Raw genomic sequence first — 18477 nt, 5'->3', positions numbered from 1 at the left:
CTGCTCCCGAGCACCTGGTCTGCTAAGGCATTTGCAATCTGAGATCAAGGAGGATCAAAATTGGTAGCTGTAGATCGACTCCTCCTCCATAAATCTGTCCAAGCCCCTTTTAAAGCTATCCAGGTTAGTGGCCATCACCACCTCCTGTGGCAGCATATTCCAAACACCAATCACACGTTGCGTGAAGAAGTGTTTCCTTTTATTAGTCCTAATTCTTCCCCCCAGCATTTTCAGTGGATGCCCCCTGGTTCTAGTATTGTGAGAAAGAGAGAACAATTTCTCTCTGTCCACATTTTCTACCCCATGCATAATTTTATAGACTTTAATCATATCCCCCCTCAGACGCCTCCTCTCCAAACTAAAGAGTCCCAAACGCTGCAGCCTCTCCTCATAAGGAAGGTGCTCCAATCCTTCAATCATCCTCGTTGCCCTTCTCGTGACTCCTGCTGGCTACCTGCACAGAAGAATCTGCGCTGTAAACCTGTAGGTGCTGTTGAACTTTATAGACTTACTTCTCAGTAAATGCCCAGAAGTTCAGGCTGTGAGGCTGACAGATGTTTGGCCGGGCGGGAGTTTTTCCAGCCGTCTCCCTGTCTTTTCTTCTGCATTTGGCAAAAAAGCAACGCGCAGGAATGATGTCTTTTCAGTCTCTGCCTCGTGTGCTATTTGCAAATAGTTTTCGAAGTGATTTTAAAACATTTTTAAAATGTGGATTTTGTAGGGCAGGATTTATGCCGTCGCTGGCTGGCTCAGGGAGTCCAGAAAGGTGGGAAGGAAATGCCTGCGATAAAATAATCCCTTTGTGGGTTTCTCCTCTCGGTCGGTAGGCTGCTGAGTCATGAAGAAGAGCTCCTTCCTTTCCTTCCTGCCCGGGCAGGCAGCCACACGGGCCGAACATCCTCCCTCTCCACAAAAACTGTGCCGGATTTCTCCTTGGCACTGCGCCATGTCCAATTCCGAGCCAATGGGGGCCATTCAGCCCTTTTGCTTGTGATTAAAGAGAGCGGTTTTGTTGTTGTTGTTGTTGTTCTGGCCAGTTTTATTATTTATTTATGCTCATAGACTTTTTTTTTTTAAAGTAAAATGTCCCAACAGCTGGAGCAATCATGAGATTGGAGAAAATTAGGAAGAGAAGAAGAAGAGTTTAGATTTCTATCCCCCCTTTCTCTCCTGCAGGAGACTCAAAGGGGCTGACAATCTCCTTGCCCTTCCCCCCTCACAACAAGCACCCTGTGAGGTGGGTGGGGCTGAGAGAGCTCCGAGAAGCTGTGACTAGCCTAAGGTCACCCAGCTGGCGTGTGTGGGAGTGCACAGGCTAATCTGAATTCCCCAGAGAAGCCTCCACAGCTCAGGCGGCAGAGCTGGGAATCAAACCCGGTTCCTCCAGATTAGATACATGAGCTCTTAACCTTCTACGCCACTGCTGCTCCTTGCAGAGGCAAACGTGACAGGTGGTCATCAAGGAAATAGCCTTCCAAGTGGTAACCTGGTTACAGATTGCTCTTTCCCTCTGCCAACACTGAACCTTTAAAAAAAAATCCAGCAATTTTTCAGAGGTTGTCCATTTATAGTTTGGTTTATCTTTCTGCTACTTTCTAGTGTCTACTGCATTAGATGCTGCTCTTATTTGAGTTTTGGTAGTTATTTTAGGACTAATGACTATCTAGGGCCGTGGTGGCGAACCTTTAGCACTCCAGATGTTATGGACTACAATTCCCATCAGCCCCTGCCAGCATGGCCAATTGGAGTGCCAAATGTTCACCACCACGGATCTAGGATATTGTGGGTTTTCCAGGTTGTATGGCTGTGTCCCAGTAGCATTTTCTCTTGATGTTTCACCTGCATTTGCAGGCAAAACATCAGGAGAAAATGCTACTGGAACATGGCCATACAATCTGGAAAACCCACAACCCCCTCGTGATTCTGGCTGTGAAAGCCTTCAACAATACTAATGACTATCGTTGGGTTTGGGCTTGACTGTTTGTTGCGGACGTGTATTTTTCATGTGTGTTGAATGGCACCTATCCGTGGCAAGCCAGCATGTAAATAAACATTTATTTTGTGCCATATCATCTCCTGGATATAGGTTTATTTTAGCCTCTTTATCTTGTGAATCAGGACAAGACGCTCGTAACGTGCACCTGTTTGCTGATGTATTTGTTTTCTTCCCAGAACGTTGTGATGACTGGGGCGTGGATACTATGAAACACAAACCCGTCTACAATGGAGAGCCGGCCAAAATCAGATGCCCGCTCTTTGAAGCCTTCTTGAAATATAACTACAGTACCGCCCACTCGGCTGGCCTGACCCTGATCTGGTATTGGATCGGACAAGGCCGAGACCTGGAGGAACCCATCAACTTCCGTCTTCCCGACAACCACATCAGCAAGGAGAAGGATACTCTGTGGTTTCGCCCTGCACTTCTCAATGACACCGGCAACTACACGTGCATGCTCAGGTAGAAGAAGAAGAAGAAGAGTTTGGATTTATATCCCCCCTTTCTCTCCTGCAGGAGACTCAAAGGGGCTCACAATCTCCTTGCCCTTCCCCCCGCACAACAAACACCCTGTGAGGTGGGTGGGGCTGAGAGAGCTCCGAGAAGCTGTGACTAGCCCAAGGTCACCCAGCTGGCGTGTGTGGGAGTGCACAGGCTAATCTGAATTCCCCAGATAAGCCTCCACAGCTCAAGCGGCAGAGCAGGGAATCAAACCTGGTTCCTCCAGATCAGCATGCACCTGCTCTTAGCCACTACGCCACTGCTGCTCCTTCCTTTGCTAATTTTTTTTTGTTCAAACATTTGTATTCCTCCTCTCCAGAAAACATGCTTGAGGGCAATTCTAAGCTGTTAAAAACGCTGCATTAAAAAACCATCCGGACCAAAAAAGCAGCATAAAACGCTGACCTGCTTAAAACAGGCATCATGCAACAGTTCTTGAGCTACCGTGTTTCCCCGAATATAAGACAGTGTCTCATATTAATTTTTGCTCCCAAAGATGCGCTATGTCTTATTTTCCGGGGATGTCTTATTTTTCTGTGTTCTGTTCGTCGGACATGCTTCCAAACAAAAACTTTGCTACGTCTTACTTTCGGGCGATGCCTTATATTTCACACTTCAGCAAAACCTCTACTACGTCTTATTTTTAGGGGATGTCTTATATTCGGGGAAACGGTACAATCAGACAATAGCAGCAGTGTGTAAGAGGGTACCTTCTAAATCAGGGGTCTGCAACCTGTGGCTCTCCAGATGTTCATGGACTCCTGATGTTCATGGCCGATTGGCAGGGGCTGATGGGAATTGTAGTCCATGAACATCTGGAGAGCCACAGGTTGCAGACCCCTGTTCTAAATTAAAAGTGGCCTCCTTTCTCCGAGACCGGGGATTGTAGGTGGCATTGGGAGGAGAGATCTCCAGGTGTCATCCCATTTACTGGTGAGTCTCTCTCTCTCTCTCTCTCTCTCTCTCTCTCTCTCTCTCTCTCTCTCTCTCTATCTATCTATCTATCTATCTATCTATCTATCTATCTATCTATCTATCTATCTATCTATCTATCTATCTATCTATCTATCTATCTATTATTAGTTTTATATACCACCCTCCCCCTGAAGGCTCAGGGCGGTTCACAACAGGTTAAAGCAAACATTAAAACATAATTTAATATCAATTATATAAAAACAGAACTTGTCTGGGGGGAGGGGGGGCTTTTCCAAATATTTTTGGGTCGACCTGAAAAAATACCATGGAGAAAAATGGTATACACCCTTCAGAGACACAGAACTCACAGTCCTTGTGTTGGTTTCTCTCAAAACATTACGAGGCTCTGAGTTCCGCAGGCTTGGTCACATGTTGCTCTTCTCAAACCTGCTGCTTCTTGATTTCTGAGAATGGGCATCACATTTATGTATCTTCCTAGTGCCATGGTGGCGAACCTTTGGCACTCCAGATGTTATGGACTACAAATCCCATCAGCCCCTGCCAGCATGGCCAATTGTTATCCATAACATATGGAGATTTGGCCATGCTGGCAGGGGCTGATGGGAATTGTAGTCCATAACATCTGGAGTGCCAAAGGTTCGCCACCACTGTCCAAGTGAATAGGTTTTCTTGCCCCTCTTCTGTGCTTTCAGATTGGTGACAACTTTTTCCTGTCCACCCTCTTCCAGAAACGCCACCTACTGCAGCAAAGTCGCTTTCCCCCTGGAGGTGGTCAACAAAGACCCCGGTTCGTGTGTCAGCCAAGCCGTCAAGCCAGACACGGTGATGCGTTACTTGGAACACACCAATGTCAAGCTCACCTGTCCGGATGTGGATGGTTTTCTGCCTGCCGGGACCAAGCCAAAAGTCCAGTGGCTGAGGGTACGAGGGCTGCGTGGGCTGGAGAGTCGGTTACGGGGAGAGTGACCGATGTGAATGTATTAGCCCTTCAGAATATAGTTAACAAACAGTGGTGATGGTGAATCTTCACTAAACTGTAGTGACCACTCATGATTTCACAGTTGGCATCCAGTCCTGTCGTTTCCTCTGTGGCTGGTTAGCGAAGGTAGAAAACGGGATGATTCTCCCTGTTGGGCTGTTTTAAAAACATGTTCTAGAAATATGGTAAAGTTCCTTGTTTAAGGAAAGTCTCCTTCTTTTGATTTCTAGAAACAAAATTAAGTATTTGAAAGTATTAAGTACTTGACAGGCAGTCAATGAGAGGAGAAGTAGTTGTTTCTGTTGGCAGTAGACGATAGGACTTGCTATGATGAGTTTAAATTACGGACAGAAAGATACCAGCTGGAAATTGGGAACTTTTTTTTACAGTAAGAGGTTTTTACATAACAGAGAAATTATTAATGCCCCGCCCCCGGAATGCCCGGCCACGCCCCCGTCGTGCCCCGCCCAGCCCCATTGGCGCTACGCCACTGTTTAAATCCCACCACCATGGGAACCTGTTACTAAAATTGTTGGATCCCACCACTGGGTGAACCTCCTTCCCACATTGAACGTACACATGAAGCTGCCCGTAGACTGACAATGACTCTGCAGGGTCTCCGGCTGAGATCTTTCACGTCTCCGTCTACCTGGCCTTTTTACACGGAAGTGCCAGAGATGGAACCTGTGGCCTTCTGCATCCCAAGCAGAGCCTCACCTGGCTGGCTGTGACCTCTCTGTGAGGCAGGCAGTCTCGGTGGGTGTGGCACGAGAACCTCTGCAGGTCAGCCTTGGGATTAACAGTCCAGGTGCTTGGGAGCAACAGCCGCAGAAGGCCATTGCTTTCACCTCCTGCACATGAGCTCCCAAAGGCACCTGGTGGGCCACTGCGAGTAGCAGAGAGCTGGACTAGATGGACTCTGGTCTGATCCAGCTGGCTTGTTCTTATGTTCTTATGTTCTTATGATGCTGTGCGTAAATCGGGAAGGGAATTGCCGGCATTTCAGCTGACAGTACCGACCTGCAAGGTTAATTTAAAAACAAACCCTCAATGATTATTGATTGATTGATTTTTCTGTGTGGAAAAGAGTTGTGTCATATCTGAGAGAGGAATTTTGGCGTTGCAGAGTTGTCCAAACTCTCTCTGAGGAGATTTTGTCAGAAAAGCCAAGAATCTGTAAGGGTGTGACCAAAGTGACTAAAATGAATGGCTTTATGCTGACTGGAAGTTATACAAAGTAGTTGGTGCCTCAGTTGGATTTACTAGACCCGTGGTGGTGAACCTTTGGCACTCCAGATGTTATGGACTACAATTCCCATCAGCCCCTGCTAGCATGGGCAATTGGCCATGCTGGCAGGGGCTGATGGGAATGGGGGTGGGGGCGGGGGGGGGTGGGGGGGGGGGGGGGTGGGGGGGGGGGGGGGTGGGGGGGGGGGGGGGTGGGGGGGGGGGGGGGTGGGGGGGGGGGGGGGTGGGGGGGGGGGGGGGTGGGGGGGGGGGGGGGTGGGGGGGGGGGGGGGTGGGGGGGGGGGGGGGTGGGGGGGGGGGGGGGTGGGGGGGGGGGGGGGTGGGGGGGGGGGGGGGTGGGGGGGGGGGGGGGTGGGGGGGGGGGGGGGTGGGGGGGGGGGGGGGTGGGGGGGGGGGGGGGTGGGGGGGGGGGGGGGTGGGGGGGGGGGGGGGTGGGGGGGGGGGGGGGTGGGGGGGGGGGGGGGTGGGGGGGGGGGGGGGTGGGGGGGGGGGGGGGTGGGGGGGGGGGGGGGTGGGGGGGGGTGTTTGAGTAGCATTTTCTCCTGACGTTTTGCCTGCATCTGTGGCTGGCATCTTCTGAAGATGCCTGCCACAGATGCAGGCGAAACATCAGGAGAAAATGCTACTACCGCGTTTCCCCGATAACAAGACAGTGTCTTATATTAATTTTTGCTCCCAACGATGCGCTATGTCTTATTTTCAGGGGAGGTCTTATTTTTCTGTGTTCTGTTCATCGGGCATGCTTCCGAACAAAAACTTTGCTACGTCTTACTTTTGAGGGATGCCTTATATTTTGCGCTTCAGCAAAACCTCTACTATGTCTTATTTTCAGGGGATGTCTTATATTCGGGGAAACAGGGTAGAACACAGCCATACAGCCCGGAAACCACACAGCACCCCAATGATAGCCATGTTTAGATATTTGAAGGGATGTCATGTTGAAGAGGGAGCAAGCTTGTTTTCTGCGGCTCCAGAGACTAGGACCAGGAGTCACGGGTTCGAGGTACAGGAAAAGAGATTCCACCTAAATTTCAGGAAAAACTTCCTGACCGAAAGAGCTGTTCGACAGTGGAATGAACTCCCTCGGAGTGTGGTGGAGTCTCCCACTTTGGAGGTTTTTAAAGAGAGGCTGGATGGCCACCTGTCAGGAGTGCTTTGATGGTGCGTTCCTGCATGGCAGGGGGGGTGGACTAGATGGCCCTGGGGTGTCTCTTCCAACTCTAGGATTCTATTTTATTTATTTATTTATTTGTTTATTATTAAATTTATACACCGCCCTCCCCCTAAGGGCTCAGGGCGGTTTACAACATGGAAGACAATAATACACTATGAAGGGAAGGAGTTTGTAAGCTGCTTTGAGACTACTTACAGGGCAGAAAAGTGGGACTGAGAGAGCTCAGGGAGAACTGTAAGCGCCCCAAGGTCACCCAGCAGGCTTCATGCGTAGGAGCGGAGAAGCAAATCCACTGCTCCTCTTGGAATAATGGCTTAAGAACATAAGAACAAGCCTGCTGGATCAGACCAGAGTCCATCTAGTCCAGCTCTCTGCTACTCGCTGTGGCCCACCAGGTGCCTTGGGGAGCTCACGGGCAGGAGGTGAAAGCAATGGCCTTAAGAACATAAGAAAGAGCCTACTGGATCAGACCAGAGTCCATCTAGCCCAGCTCTCTGCTACTCGCAGTGGCTCACCAGGTGCCTTTGGGAGCTCACCTGCAGGAGGTGAAAGCAATGGCCTTCTGCAGCTGCTCCTGCTCCCGAGCACCTGGACTGTTAAGGCATTTGCAATCTCAGACCAAGGAGGATCAAGATTGGTAGCCATAGATCGACTTCTCCTCCATAAATCTGTCCAAGCCCCTTTTAAAACTATCCAGGTTAGTGGCCATCACCACCTCCCGTGGCAGCATATTCCAAACACCAATCACACGGCGTCCTGAAGGGCACGTAGTCCCTTTAGCTGGCTTGGCCTGACGCCTTGGCAAGGACTCTGCCGGAGCTTAATATTAATTGGCCTGTTGTGGTGTTCTGCAGGTAAGTGACGGCGTTTGGATTTTCTGAATACCGAGAGGCAAGCAGCAGCCTTTCCTTGAGGAGCAGGAGTTGTTGGTGTAGATTAGAAGCACACTTTGACCTTGTGGATTGTGTGTTTTGCTGGGGTGTTCAGGCACATCAGTGGGAGGAAAAAATGCATTGGCTGAATGGCGCCCCTTGTAGGGAATAGCACCTACCCCCCTCCTAACACTATCCTGCTGACTAGTGGCGTAGGAGGTTAAGAGCTCGTGTATCTAATCTGGAGGAACCGAGTTTGATTCCCAGCTCTGCCGGCTGAGCTGTGGAGGCTTATCTGGGGAATTCAGATTAGCCTGTGCACTCCCACACATGCCAGCTGGGTGACCTTGGGCTAGTCACAGTTTCTCGGAGCTCTCTCAGCCCCACCTACCTCACAGGGTGTTTGTTGGGGGGTAGGGGAAGGGAAAGGAGATTGTAAGCCCCTTTGAGTCTCTGGCAGGAGAGAAAGGGGGATATAAATCCAAACTCCCCTTCCTCCTCCTCCTCCTCCTCCTCCTCCTCCTCCTCCTCCTCCTTCTTCTTCTTCTTCTTCTTCTTCTTCTTCTTCTTCTTCTTCTTCTTCTTCTTCTTCTTCTTCTTCTTCTACTTCTTCTTCTTCTTCTTCTTCATGAAACAGTGCCTAGGACTAACCCTGGATGCTGTGCTCCCCCCCCCCGGCCAAAGTTCAACTGTACCCCTCCTTGAACTGCACAGGTAGTTCAGGGCTGTGGTGCAGTTGCAACGGCAGGGAGCACGGCCCTGTCATGCGCCCCCAAGGTAGTGGCGCCCGAGGCTGCATTCCTCCCACCTACCCCTTGCTATACCACTGGATTCCATATAAGGCAGCTTTATGTATATATGTGTGTTACCAGGCTACTTGTCTGAATTTTTTCTACAGATAGAAATTTTTCTCTCTTTCTTGCAATACTAGAACCAAGGGGCATCCATTGAAAATGCTGGGGGGAAGAATTAGGACTAATAAAAGGAAACACTTCTTCACGCAACGTGTGATTGGTGTTTGGAATATGCTGCCGCAGGAGGTGGTGATGGCCACTCACCTGGATAGCTTTAAAAGGGGCTTGGACAGATTTATGGAGGAGAAGTCGATCTATGGCTACCAATCTTGATCCTCCTTGATCTGAGATTGCAAATGCCTTAGCAGACCAGGTGCTCGGGAGCAGCAGCCGCAGAAGGCCCTTGCTTTCACATCCTGCATGTGAGCTCCCAAAGGCACCTGGTGGGCCACTGCGAGTAGCAGAGAGCTGGACTAGAAGGACTCTGGTCTGATCCAGCTGGCTTGTTCTTATTGCTGTAGACCCAAGCAGCTGGATGCTGGGCCTGTCTAGATCAGCGTTACCTTCTCTGACTGGCAGGAGCTCTCCAGCCAAGAAGAGCCCTCCTTGGCACCAGATGCTTGAACCTCTGACTTTGACTGTGTATGTCAAGGATCGAACCTCCGACCTTCTGCCTGCCAAATGGGCTCTTGGCTACTAATGTGTGGGAGGGGCTGTGGCTCAGTGGAAGAACCTCTGCTTGGCAGCAGAATGTCCTGGGTTCGATCCTTGCCAACTCCAGCTCCAGAAAAGCTCATGTGCGTTACTGTTTGTAATCGCCTGTCAAGAAACAGATTTCTGAACCGACGAACCCGGCTTTTGCATAACGGGTGCGTGTTACAGGTTCTGCATTTCTTTGCCGCAGCATTTCAATACTTTCTTTTGAGAATCGGCTGTCTGTTCCCATCCCCCTCCTGGGCCAGCCGCCAAGAAAGGGGAGGAAGCCAACCAGAGCAAATATGGGTCACACACAGATTCTCTTGTTGCGGTATGGCAGTTCGGTCTTCTGTCTCATAAATCATCTCTTTTCTTCCAGCCTAAGAGGAATGGCTTCACTTGTCTGCCAGGCCTCATCCACTTAAATTCAAATCCCAAGGGCCAATTGGCGAAATGAAACCATCCTTCCCAAGACAGGAGGACAGACAAACAGACACACACACCCCTATATATTGCAGATGGGAAGTCATCCACCCCGCTAATAAACCCTCATTAAAAATAGTAGATTGCGTTCTTGGGTAGATGGTTTGGTTTGGTTTATTAGATTTATTTACCGCCCTCCCCCAGAGGGCTCAGGGCTCTGAACAACAGCTGCAAATAACAATATCAATAATCATAACATAAAATAAAATAACAGCCATCAAGAAACACAGCATCAATAACAGAATCAATAAATATAGCATTATAACAAGTTCTAAACAACAATGAACATAGCATTTAAAACATAGCATTAGAAGAAGAAGAGGAGGAGGAGGAGGAGGAGGAGTTTGGATTTATATCCCCCTTTCTCTACTGCAGGAGACTCAAAGGGGCTGACAATCTCCTTGCCCTTCCCCCCTCACAACAAACACCCTGTGAGGTAGGTGGGGCTGAGAGAGCTCTGAGAAGCTGTGACTAGCCCAAGGTCACCCAGCTGGCGTGTGTGGGAGTGCACAGGCTAATCTGAATTCCCTAGAGAAGCCTCCACAGCTCAAGTGGCAGAGCTGGGAATCAAACCCGGTTCCTCCAGATTAGATACACGAGCTCTTAACCTCCTATGCCACTGCTGCTGCTTATAACATGTTCTAAACAACAATGAGCATAGCATTTTAAACATAGCATTAGAAGAAGAGGAGTAGTAGTAGTTTGGATTTATATCCCCCCTTTCTCTCCTGCAGGTGACTCAAAGGGGCTGACAATCTCCTTGCCCTTCCTCCTTCACAACAAACACCCTGTGAGGTAGGTGGGGCCGAGAGAGCTCCGAGAAGCTGTGACTAGCCCAAGGTCACCCAGCTGGCGTGTGTGGGAGTGCCCAGGCTAATCTGAATTCCCTAGAGAAGCCTCCACAGCTCAAGTGGCAGAGCTGGGAATCAAACCCGGTTCCTCCAGATTAGATACACGAGCTCTTAACCTCCTACACCACTGCTGATTATAACAACAGTAATCATAACGTAACATTAGAAATCATAATCGTGCCATAACAGAAGCATCAGTAATCATAACATAGCATCATAAATCATATAAAGCAACGATACTCACAGCAACAACATCACTAGCAGCATAAACAAACCATAACAAGATAGATGGCGACTTTCTCTTCCATAACATATTACAGAAAAACACAATGACCCAAGAACTAACCCCTCATATAAATTACAGCTACGTTGGAACAAAAGCCGGGCTTAATAACAAATCCAAATGCAAGAACGTATCACTGAACTAACCTGCACCCAAGCTAAACTGAACTGGCCATCCCTAACGCCAGCTGAATAACTTTGCAATAATACAGTAAACACTACCAAAAATAATAACTTCACAAACGGGAGGGAGACCCAATACAACCTCACTAACTCCATTCACCGCCCTCCCCCCACAGTTAAGAAACGTGTATGTGACTTGGACAGAATGACAGCCGTGTGCTGCCTATTGCCAGTGTTTTTGTGTTGATGGCAATGCCCCCCTCCCCCCCCCGCCCTCCTTCTTCAAAAACTGTCGAGGAAACCGCGTGCCAATGAGGCTTCGTTTTTGGTCGAAGGAGCCCTCCGCCAACCTAGGGGTGCCATAAGAACATTTATTTTATTTTATTATATCTTATTATATCTTATATACATAAGAACATAAGAACTGGCCTGCTGGATCAGACCAGAGTCCATCTAGTCCAGCTCTCTGCTACTTGCAGTGGCCTTTGGGAGCTCACATGCAGGAAGTGAAAGCAATGACCTTAAGAACATAAAAAAGAGCCTGCTGGATCAGACCAGAGGCCATCTAGTCCAGCTCTCTGCTACTCGCATTGGCCCACCAGGTGCCTTTGGAAGCTCACCTGCAGGAGGTGAAAGCAATGGCCTTAAGAACATAAGAAAGAGCCTGCTGGATCAGACCAGAGGCCATCTAGTCCAGCACTCTGCTACTTGCAGTGGCCCACCAGGTGCCTTTGGGAGCTCACATGCAGGAGGTGAAAGCAACGGCCTTCTGCGGCTATTGCCAGCTCATGCGCACGACAGAAATGGAGCATCTCGAAAAGTTTCGCTTTCCTCTGTACGAGGGAGAATGAGAGCTACTGTGTGGCTCTTGCGGCTGATAAGCCACGTGGGTCACGCGTGTGGAAACCATGAGAGCCGGAAGTGGGCTGAGCGGAACCAAGAAAGTTCTTGGAGTTGGGTTTCCATGTGCTGTGTAGGCCCTTTCTTGTCTTCAGAGCAGTGGCGTGCCACTAATGGGGAGATGGGGTATCCCATGTCCCCGGGCGCACACCGTTTAATACAAAGAACAATACAACAATGTGTGTAACGTATAGATATGTAAAAACCAAGAATCGCGTCACACACTAAGGCGGAAACTAAATAAATGCAAAACCAATAAATCTCTGAAGTTACTACTATAATTCATAAAGTGTTGTATAACATACAAATAGACCAAAGTCATGATTCAAATTCATCAAAATAATTATCTTAAGTCTCTGTAGGTATCTAGAGTCTCTCATTCAAATTCTTATAACAATTCATATAGTGTGATATTATATGCAAAAGGCCAAAATAATGGTTTTTTGTAGAAAATCCATATGGCAATTAAGAAATGTGAAAAAGAGAATTTATGAATTTCTTCTCCTGAGGAAGATATCTACGAAAACGCTTTTTGAAACGCGTGAGGCGTTTGAGAGAGAGACTCTAAAGGATTTATAAAGACTGGAGATATTTATTTTGACGCTCTTTGAACCATTATTTTGGCCTTTTGCATATAATATCACACTATATGAATTGTTATAAGAATTTGAATGGGAGACTCTAGATACTTACAGAGACTTAAGATAATTATTTTGATGAATTTGAATCATGACTTTAGTCTAGTTGTATGTTATACAGCACTTTATGAATTATAGTAGTAACTTCAGAGATTTATTGGTTTTGCATTTATTTAGTTTCCGCCTTAGTGTGTGACGCGATTCTTGGTTTGCACACCGTTTAATCACATGGGGTGCTAGGTGCTCCCATGAAATGGCGTGCGCCCGAGCCACATGCCACAGCGCCTTGCTCCCCTCCTGGTCTCCCTGCAGGCTGACTTCTGCCCTCCCCCTCCCTCCCCTTGCCCTCCCTTCTGGCTCCCGTAAATGGGGCACAGGGAGACGGACGGGGGGGGGGGGGGTTGGGGAGACGGTCATGCCCCCGGGCACCATTGAGGCCCGGCACGGCACTGCTTGAGAGTTAACAAAACAAGCTATGCTTCAGTATTGACTTTGCCTTTCCTGTCCATCACGGGGTGTCTTTTCTTTCCCCGGCGACTGCAGAATTGCGTCTCTGTGGAAGGCTTTCACGAGCGGTACCCCAACGGCCTCGTCCTCACGTTTGGTGTCGTGCGGGAGACTTTCAAGGGGGACTATACTTGCGTGGTGACCTACAAAGAGAACGGCCAGGACTTCGTGCTGACTCGGACTCTCAGGATCAAAGTGGTTGGTAAGGAAGGGACAGAACTGGGGGTGGGGGGTGAGTTTGGGGGAAGTCAAAGTGAAGCAGCCTCTGCCAGGCCAGGAGGGGGGGAGGAAGAGGGGGTCTGGGAGGCGTTTTCTACCCCCCCCCCGTGACCCCACCGTCACCCGCCCAGTGCGCCGGTCCCCAACCCGCCCCCTTATGGCTACGCCTCTGACCTGCAGGCTTTTCCATTTGGGACTTCCTCCGTGATCCCTCCTTCCTGCCCTACATTTTAATTGCTGTTTAAACGTTTTCGCGTGCATTTCGGTTTGGGCTTCAATTTTTTTATTGATGTGCTTTTGTTTGATTTAAATGGTTTCAGGCTGTATGTTTGAATTTGGTAGGCTCCTCGGTGGCTCTCGGAGGGCAGAAAGGGCAGGGCGTAAGAGTCACAGAGTAAATAATAAAGAATGATTTATTTATTTTTAACCTTTTGGGGGGTTCTGAGCTGTAATCAGCTTTTGTTAATTAGAAAGGGCATGAAAGGAAGGAAGGAAGGAAGGAAGGAAGGAAGGAAGGAAGGAAGGAAGACTGTGGAAAATTGAAGGCAGTCAGCCCTGCCTTACGGAGCACTCTGTGCCTTAGGAAGCAAACGGTGTTCATTGGTGATCAAGTACCATCAGACAGGAGGCATGGAGGATTGTTATGGAGACAGACTGGTTTTTCTCGGGCTCGTATTATGAGTGGTGATTTTCTTCTGACCTTGTCTTTTTTCCCCGGCTTCTATCAATTTTTATGACTGCACTGATCTTTGTGCTGTGCTAATAAAACGCTACATGTCTTGGGTTAATGCTCAGTGGCTGTCGTGTAGATGGCAGCGGTCAGATTCTCAGGCTTCGGATGCTCCAAAATTTAGAATAACTGACTGTACAAACTGTCAGAGGGCTAGGGCGTTGTGGGTTTTCCGGGTTGGGTGGCCGTGTTCCAGTAGCGTTCTCTCCTGACATTTCGCCTGCATCTGTAGCTGGGCCAGCCCTACATGCAGGTGAAACATCAGGAGAGAATGCTACTGGAACACGGCCATCCAACCCGGAAAACCCACAACACTCCAGTGATTCTGGCCATGAAAGCTCTCGACAATGCAGTCAGAGGGCTGTTGTTTTAGTGGCTGGCATGTAGGACTGACGAGAGGAAATGCAGCAAATGAGTAATGCAAGAGACTCAGCCATGTTGGGTTTCTGCTTCTTTATTCTGGCACGTTTTAATTATAGCTGCTCCTGCTCTACAGTCTGGAGCTTTTAGATGGCCTGTTGCCATCTAAAGGGGGTATAGCTTTAGGAGGGAAGGGGGTATGCTTTCTATCCACTGGCTGTTGTGGGTTCTCTGAGCTGTGCAGCTGTGGTCTGGTAGTTTTTGCTCCTAACGTTTCGCCCACATCCATGGCTGGCATCTTTAGAGGCATGTCGAGGAAAGAGGTGTTTCTCTCTGCAACACGGCTTTCTGTCCACTTTATCCATCCCATTGGTAACTTTTATAAACCTGTGCCACATTCTGTCCCCCCTCCCCCGCCAACCTTTTCTCTGAACTAAAAAGCCCTGTGTTCTTTATCCCTTTTCTCGTAGGGAAAGTGCTCCAACATCCTAATTATCTTGGCTGCCCTTCTTCTGGCTCCACAGTAACTTTTTCTGAGACACGGGGACCAGAACCGCGCACATTATTCCTAATGAGGCTGCAGCATAGCTTTGAGACTGGAGCATTATGATATTGGCAGGCAGCTCTGCCTTCACTCATTTCCTGAGTAATCTCCAGTGTAGCTGTTGAAATTCGCCAGCTTTAGCATGCTTAATCTTCATGAGATCAGGCTACAAACCTGACTGCCGGCAGGGCCAGGGAGATTTACGCATCAGGCACAAAACTTTCTCATTGACTGCCATGTAGGTGGCTCCTGCCTGCCTGCCTGCCAGCCTGCGTGCCTGCCTGCCTGCCTGCCTGCCTGCCTGCCTCCCTCCCTCCCTCCCTCCCTCCCTCCCTTCCTTCCTTCCTTCTTCCCTCCCTTCCTTTCTTCCTCCCTCCCTCCCTCCCTTCTTCCCTTCTTCCCTCCCTCCCTCCCTCCTTCCTTCCATCTTCCTTCCCTCCCTCCCTCCCTTCTTCCCTCCCTCCCTCCCTCCCTCCCTTCCTTTCTTCCTTCTTCCCTCCCTTCCTTTCTTCCTTCTTCCCTCCCTGGGGGGGGTGGGGGGGGGGGGGGGTGGGGGGGGGGGGGGGTGGGGGGGGGGGGGGGTGGGGGGGGGGGGGGGCTGGGGGGGGGGGGGGTGGGGGGGGGGCCTTCCTTCTTCCCTCCCTCCCTCCCTCCCTCCCTTCCTTCCTTCTTCCCTCCCTCCCTCCCTCCCTCCCTCACCCAGCTTAATTTTGATTGTAATCTTTTTGAGGAAGAACTTTGTCTGGTGGGCCTGACATTCAATAAAGGATGTGATGCCATATTAGAAAGGCGATAACGGCTAGTTTCTCTTTGCAGAGTGTTATCTCAGGCAAGGTTGGCCTCTTCAGTGTCAGGGTGAAATTCCGCCCTGGGGGTTGGGTTGGCTTCTCTGCTTACAGCTTCTCTCCCAACTCAGCAGCCGTCCCTTCCCACCCTCTGCCCTCAGAAGCAATGCAGGTTTGTCAGAACCGTGCTATTAAGAGAGCCTTTTTTTTTGTCCGGAAAGAGCACTTTGCCGTAATGGCCGCTTTGGGCGAGAGCTGAGTGGAGAGGCCTCCGTGGCCACAATAAAAGAGAACGCCCCTCCCCCCCCCTCTTCTTTTTCTAAAGTCGCAGAAGCAGGGAAAAACAATATTCTAAGATGTGTCAAGAAACGTTATGGAAACTGACCCCTATATAATTCGAAAAGCAAAAGGAACATAATGCCCTTTATTAAGAGCAACCAAAACAACCCCCAAACAGCCTTCCGGTTTTTGATTTCTCCAGAACTCCTCGTCAGGCTGGTCAATAAAAAGAACTAACCAGGGAAGGGATGGGTCGGAAATAACACGTTTCAGGCCACCACCTGGAAGCCGTTTGGCGCCGTTTGGAGCTTCCCACAAGCTTGGTTTAGCGTAAGAAATGTACACCTGCCTTTCTGCCTCACTAAGAGCAGCAGTGGCGTCGTGGCTAAGAGCAGTGGCTAAGAGCAGGCGCACTCTGATCTGGAGGAACCGGGTTTGATTCCCAGCTGTGCCGCCTGAGCTGTGGAGGCTTCTCTGGGGAATTCAGATTAGCCTGTACACTCCCACACACGCCAGCTGGGTGACCTTGGGCTAGTCACAGCTTCTCGGACCTCTCTCAGCCCCACCCACCTCACAGGGTGTTTGTTGTAAGGGGGAAGGGTTAGGCCCTTTGAGTCTCCTGCAGGAGAGAAAGGGGGGATATAAATCCAAACTCCTCCTCCTCCTCCTCCTCCTCCTCCTCCTCCTCCTCCTCCTCCTTCTTCTTCTTCTTCTTCTTTATTTATATTTTATTTATTTATTTATTTATTTCTTCAATTTATATACCGCCTGATCCCCGAAGGGCGGCGGCTGCCGCTGCTGCTGCTGCTGCTGCTGCTGCTGCTGCTGCTTCTTCTTCTCCTTCTCCTTCTCCTCCTCCTCCTCCTCCTCCTCCTCCTCCTTCTCCTCCTTCTCCTTCTTCTCCTTCTTCTCCTTCTCCTCCTCCTCCTCCTCCTCCTTCTTCTTCTTCTTCTTCTTCTTTCTTCTTCTTTTTCTTCTTTTTTTCTTCTTCTTCTTCTTCTTCATCTTCTTCTTCATCATCTTCATCTCCTCCTCCTCCTCCTAAGGCCCTTTGAGAGACTTTGGAGCAGTGGATCTGACATACTTTGGCTCAGAGAACGTAGACTTATGGGGATCCGAAGACAAGCCCATAGTATCCTCCCCTGGGCATGTATCAAGCTGGGGGTTAACCAGTAGCGTATCAACAGAAAATGGAACCCGGGCCAAGAACTGAATCCCCCCCCCCCCCGCAGCCCCTGGGGCGAAGAGAGGGGCTGGAGGCCAGCAGCCTGTGGGACCCACCTTCCTGACTTGCTCTGCCACCCAGCAGGTCCCCCACCCAGAAGGCCCGTGGACGAGGCAGTGGCGGGGTTGGCCCAGTGGTGTCCTTGGGGTGTTTCCCACGGAGAGCCCTGTTGCATCATCAATCAGTGAATTCAGTTCTGAGGGTGGGGGGAGAATCGGGAGGCTCCCCACTGCAGCTTCATTTTATGTGTTCATTTCTGTCTTAGCCCCACCAGAGAAAGGGACGCCCCCACAGATCTTCTCCCCAGACGACCGCGTTGTCTACGAACAACCAGCAGGTAACATTCTGCAAGATGGTTCTGTTTTCTGTGTTCAAATATGTGCTGCGCAAATCTCCTTTCCTTTCTACCACCTGCTGGCTGTTGGGTTTTGGTAAGGACATGTCTGCAATCGCAGCTTAGAACCTCTGGCATTGGCATAGCAGTGGGTGAAGTCGTTACGGCAGACGCAATGAAGAGACGAGACGCAGCGATATCATCCGGTGGAGAGAAGCCAGCGGCGGGCTAGCGCGATCCGTGGATCTGGCTCATCTGCCGTACCGTGGTCCCTGGCACCTTTTATTGGGGTTTGGGGCAGGCGGGAGAGCGGCAGAAAGTTGCGCAATTCATGGCCTGCGGGGGCAGTGTACGTGCAGGAGGAAACGTCTCCGTCTGGGTCAATTCCACATCTGGGGGTCTTGTGACCCATGACTCAGGCATCTGGTGACCTGTGAGTCAGGGGGATCTCGTGATGGGTGTGCGTGTGCGCCCAGAAGGGGACAGATGGCGCAGGCATTCCTGTGCACTTTCGGAGACTCTGCTGGGTTCGCTGGCTCACCCCTACAAGTGGGAAGAACAGAAAAACTGAAGCCCGCGGCACCACAGGCTGAATCCAGCCCACCAGCTGTGACCTGTGTCCTACTGGGGGGAGGTTGCGTCCCACCTCCATTTGTGGAGTTTCAGGCAGACGTCCATCTGTGTGGAGCCTGGAGGGTCGTGGGTTGTGGGGCCTGCCATACAGCCTTGCTGACTGGCTTTTCGCAAATCCCTGTGTCCCCTCGCCACTGAGGATTGCAGAGGGAGCGCTTTTATCTCTCTGCAACGTGAGCCGCTATGCTTAGCAAGTTCCTACAGTGTCAAATCCACACTAAGCTTGTGGGAGCTTATATGGAGAGAGTGTACAGTCTTTCACGAAACAATAAAATGAGGGAGAGCAGAACCACAAACTCTGCCCTGGGTTCCTTGGAGGAGAGGGGAAATTATTATCACTACTACTATGTACATGGTTCTGCAAGGGAGGGTAGGCAGCCGCAGAAGG

General features: G+C 50.1%; 1 protein-coding gene across 2 annotated transcripts in view; it reads left to right on the top strand.

Moving 5' to 3' along the window:
- The first annotated feature begins 2171 nt into the window (after nt 1–2171).
- The window catches only part of LOC125438223 (interleukin 1 receptor accessory protein), a 50825-nt gene continuing 34519 nt past the window's right edge, over nt 2172–18477 (top strand). For both annotated transcript variants that reach the window (XM_048506486.1, XM_048506488.1), the window contains exons 1-4: nt 2172–2458; nt 4162–4354; nt 13017–13182; nt 17388–17459. In XM_048506486.1, coding sequence (XP_048362443.1) covers nt 2202–2458; nt 4162–4354; nt 13017–13182; nt 17388–17459 — 688 coding nt within the window. In that variant the 5' untranslated portion in view covers nt 2172–2201. The remainder of the gene's footprint in view (nt 2459–4161; nt 4355–13016; nt 13183–17387; nt 17460–18477) is intronic.

This window comes from Sphaerodactylus townsendi, linkage group LG08, assembly GCF_021028975.2.
Source record: "Sphaerodactylus townsendi isolate TG3544 linkage group LG08, MPM_Stown_v2.3, whole genome shotgun sequence".
NCBI classification, from domain to species: domain Eukaryota; kingdom Metazoa; phylum Chordata; class Lepidosauria; order Squamata; family Sphaerodactylidae; genus Sphaerodactylus; species Sphaerodactylus townsendi.
The sequence above is the reverse complement of the archived record's forward strand: the minus strand, read 5'-3'. Positions and strand labels throughout refer to the sequence as shown.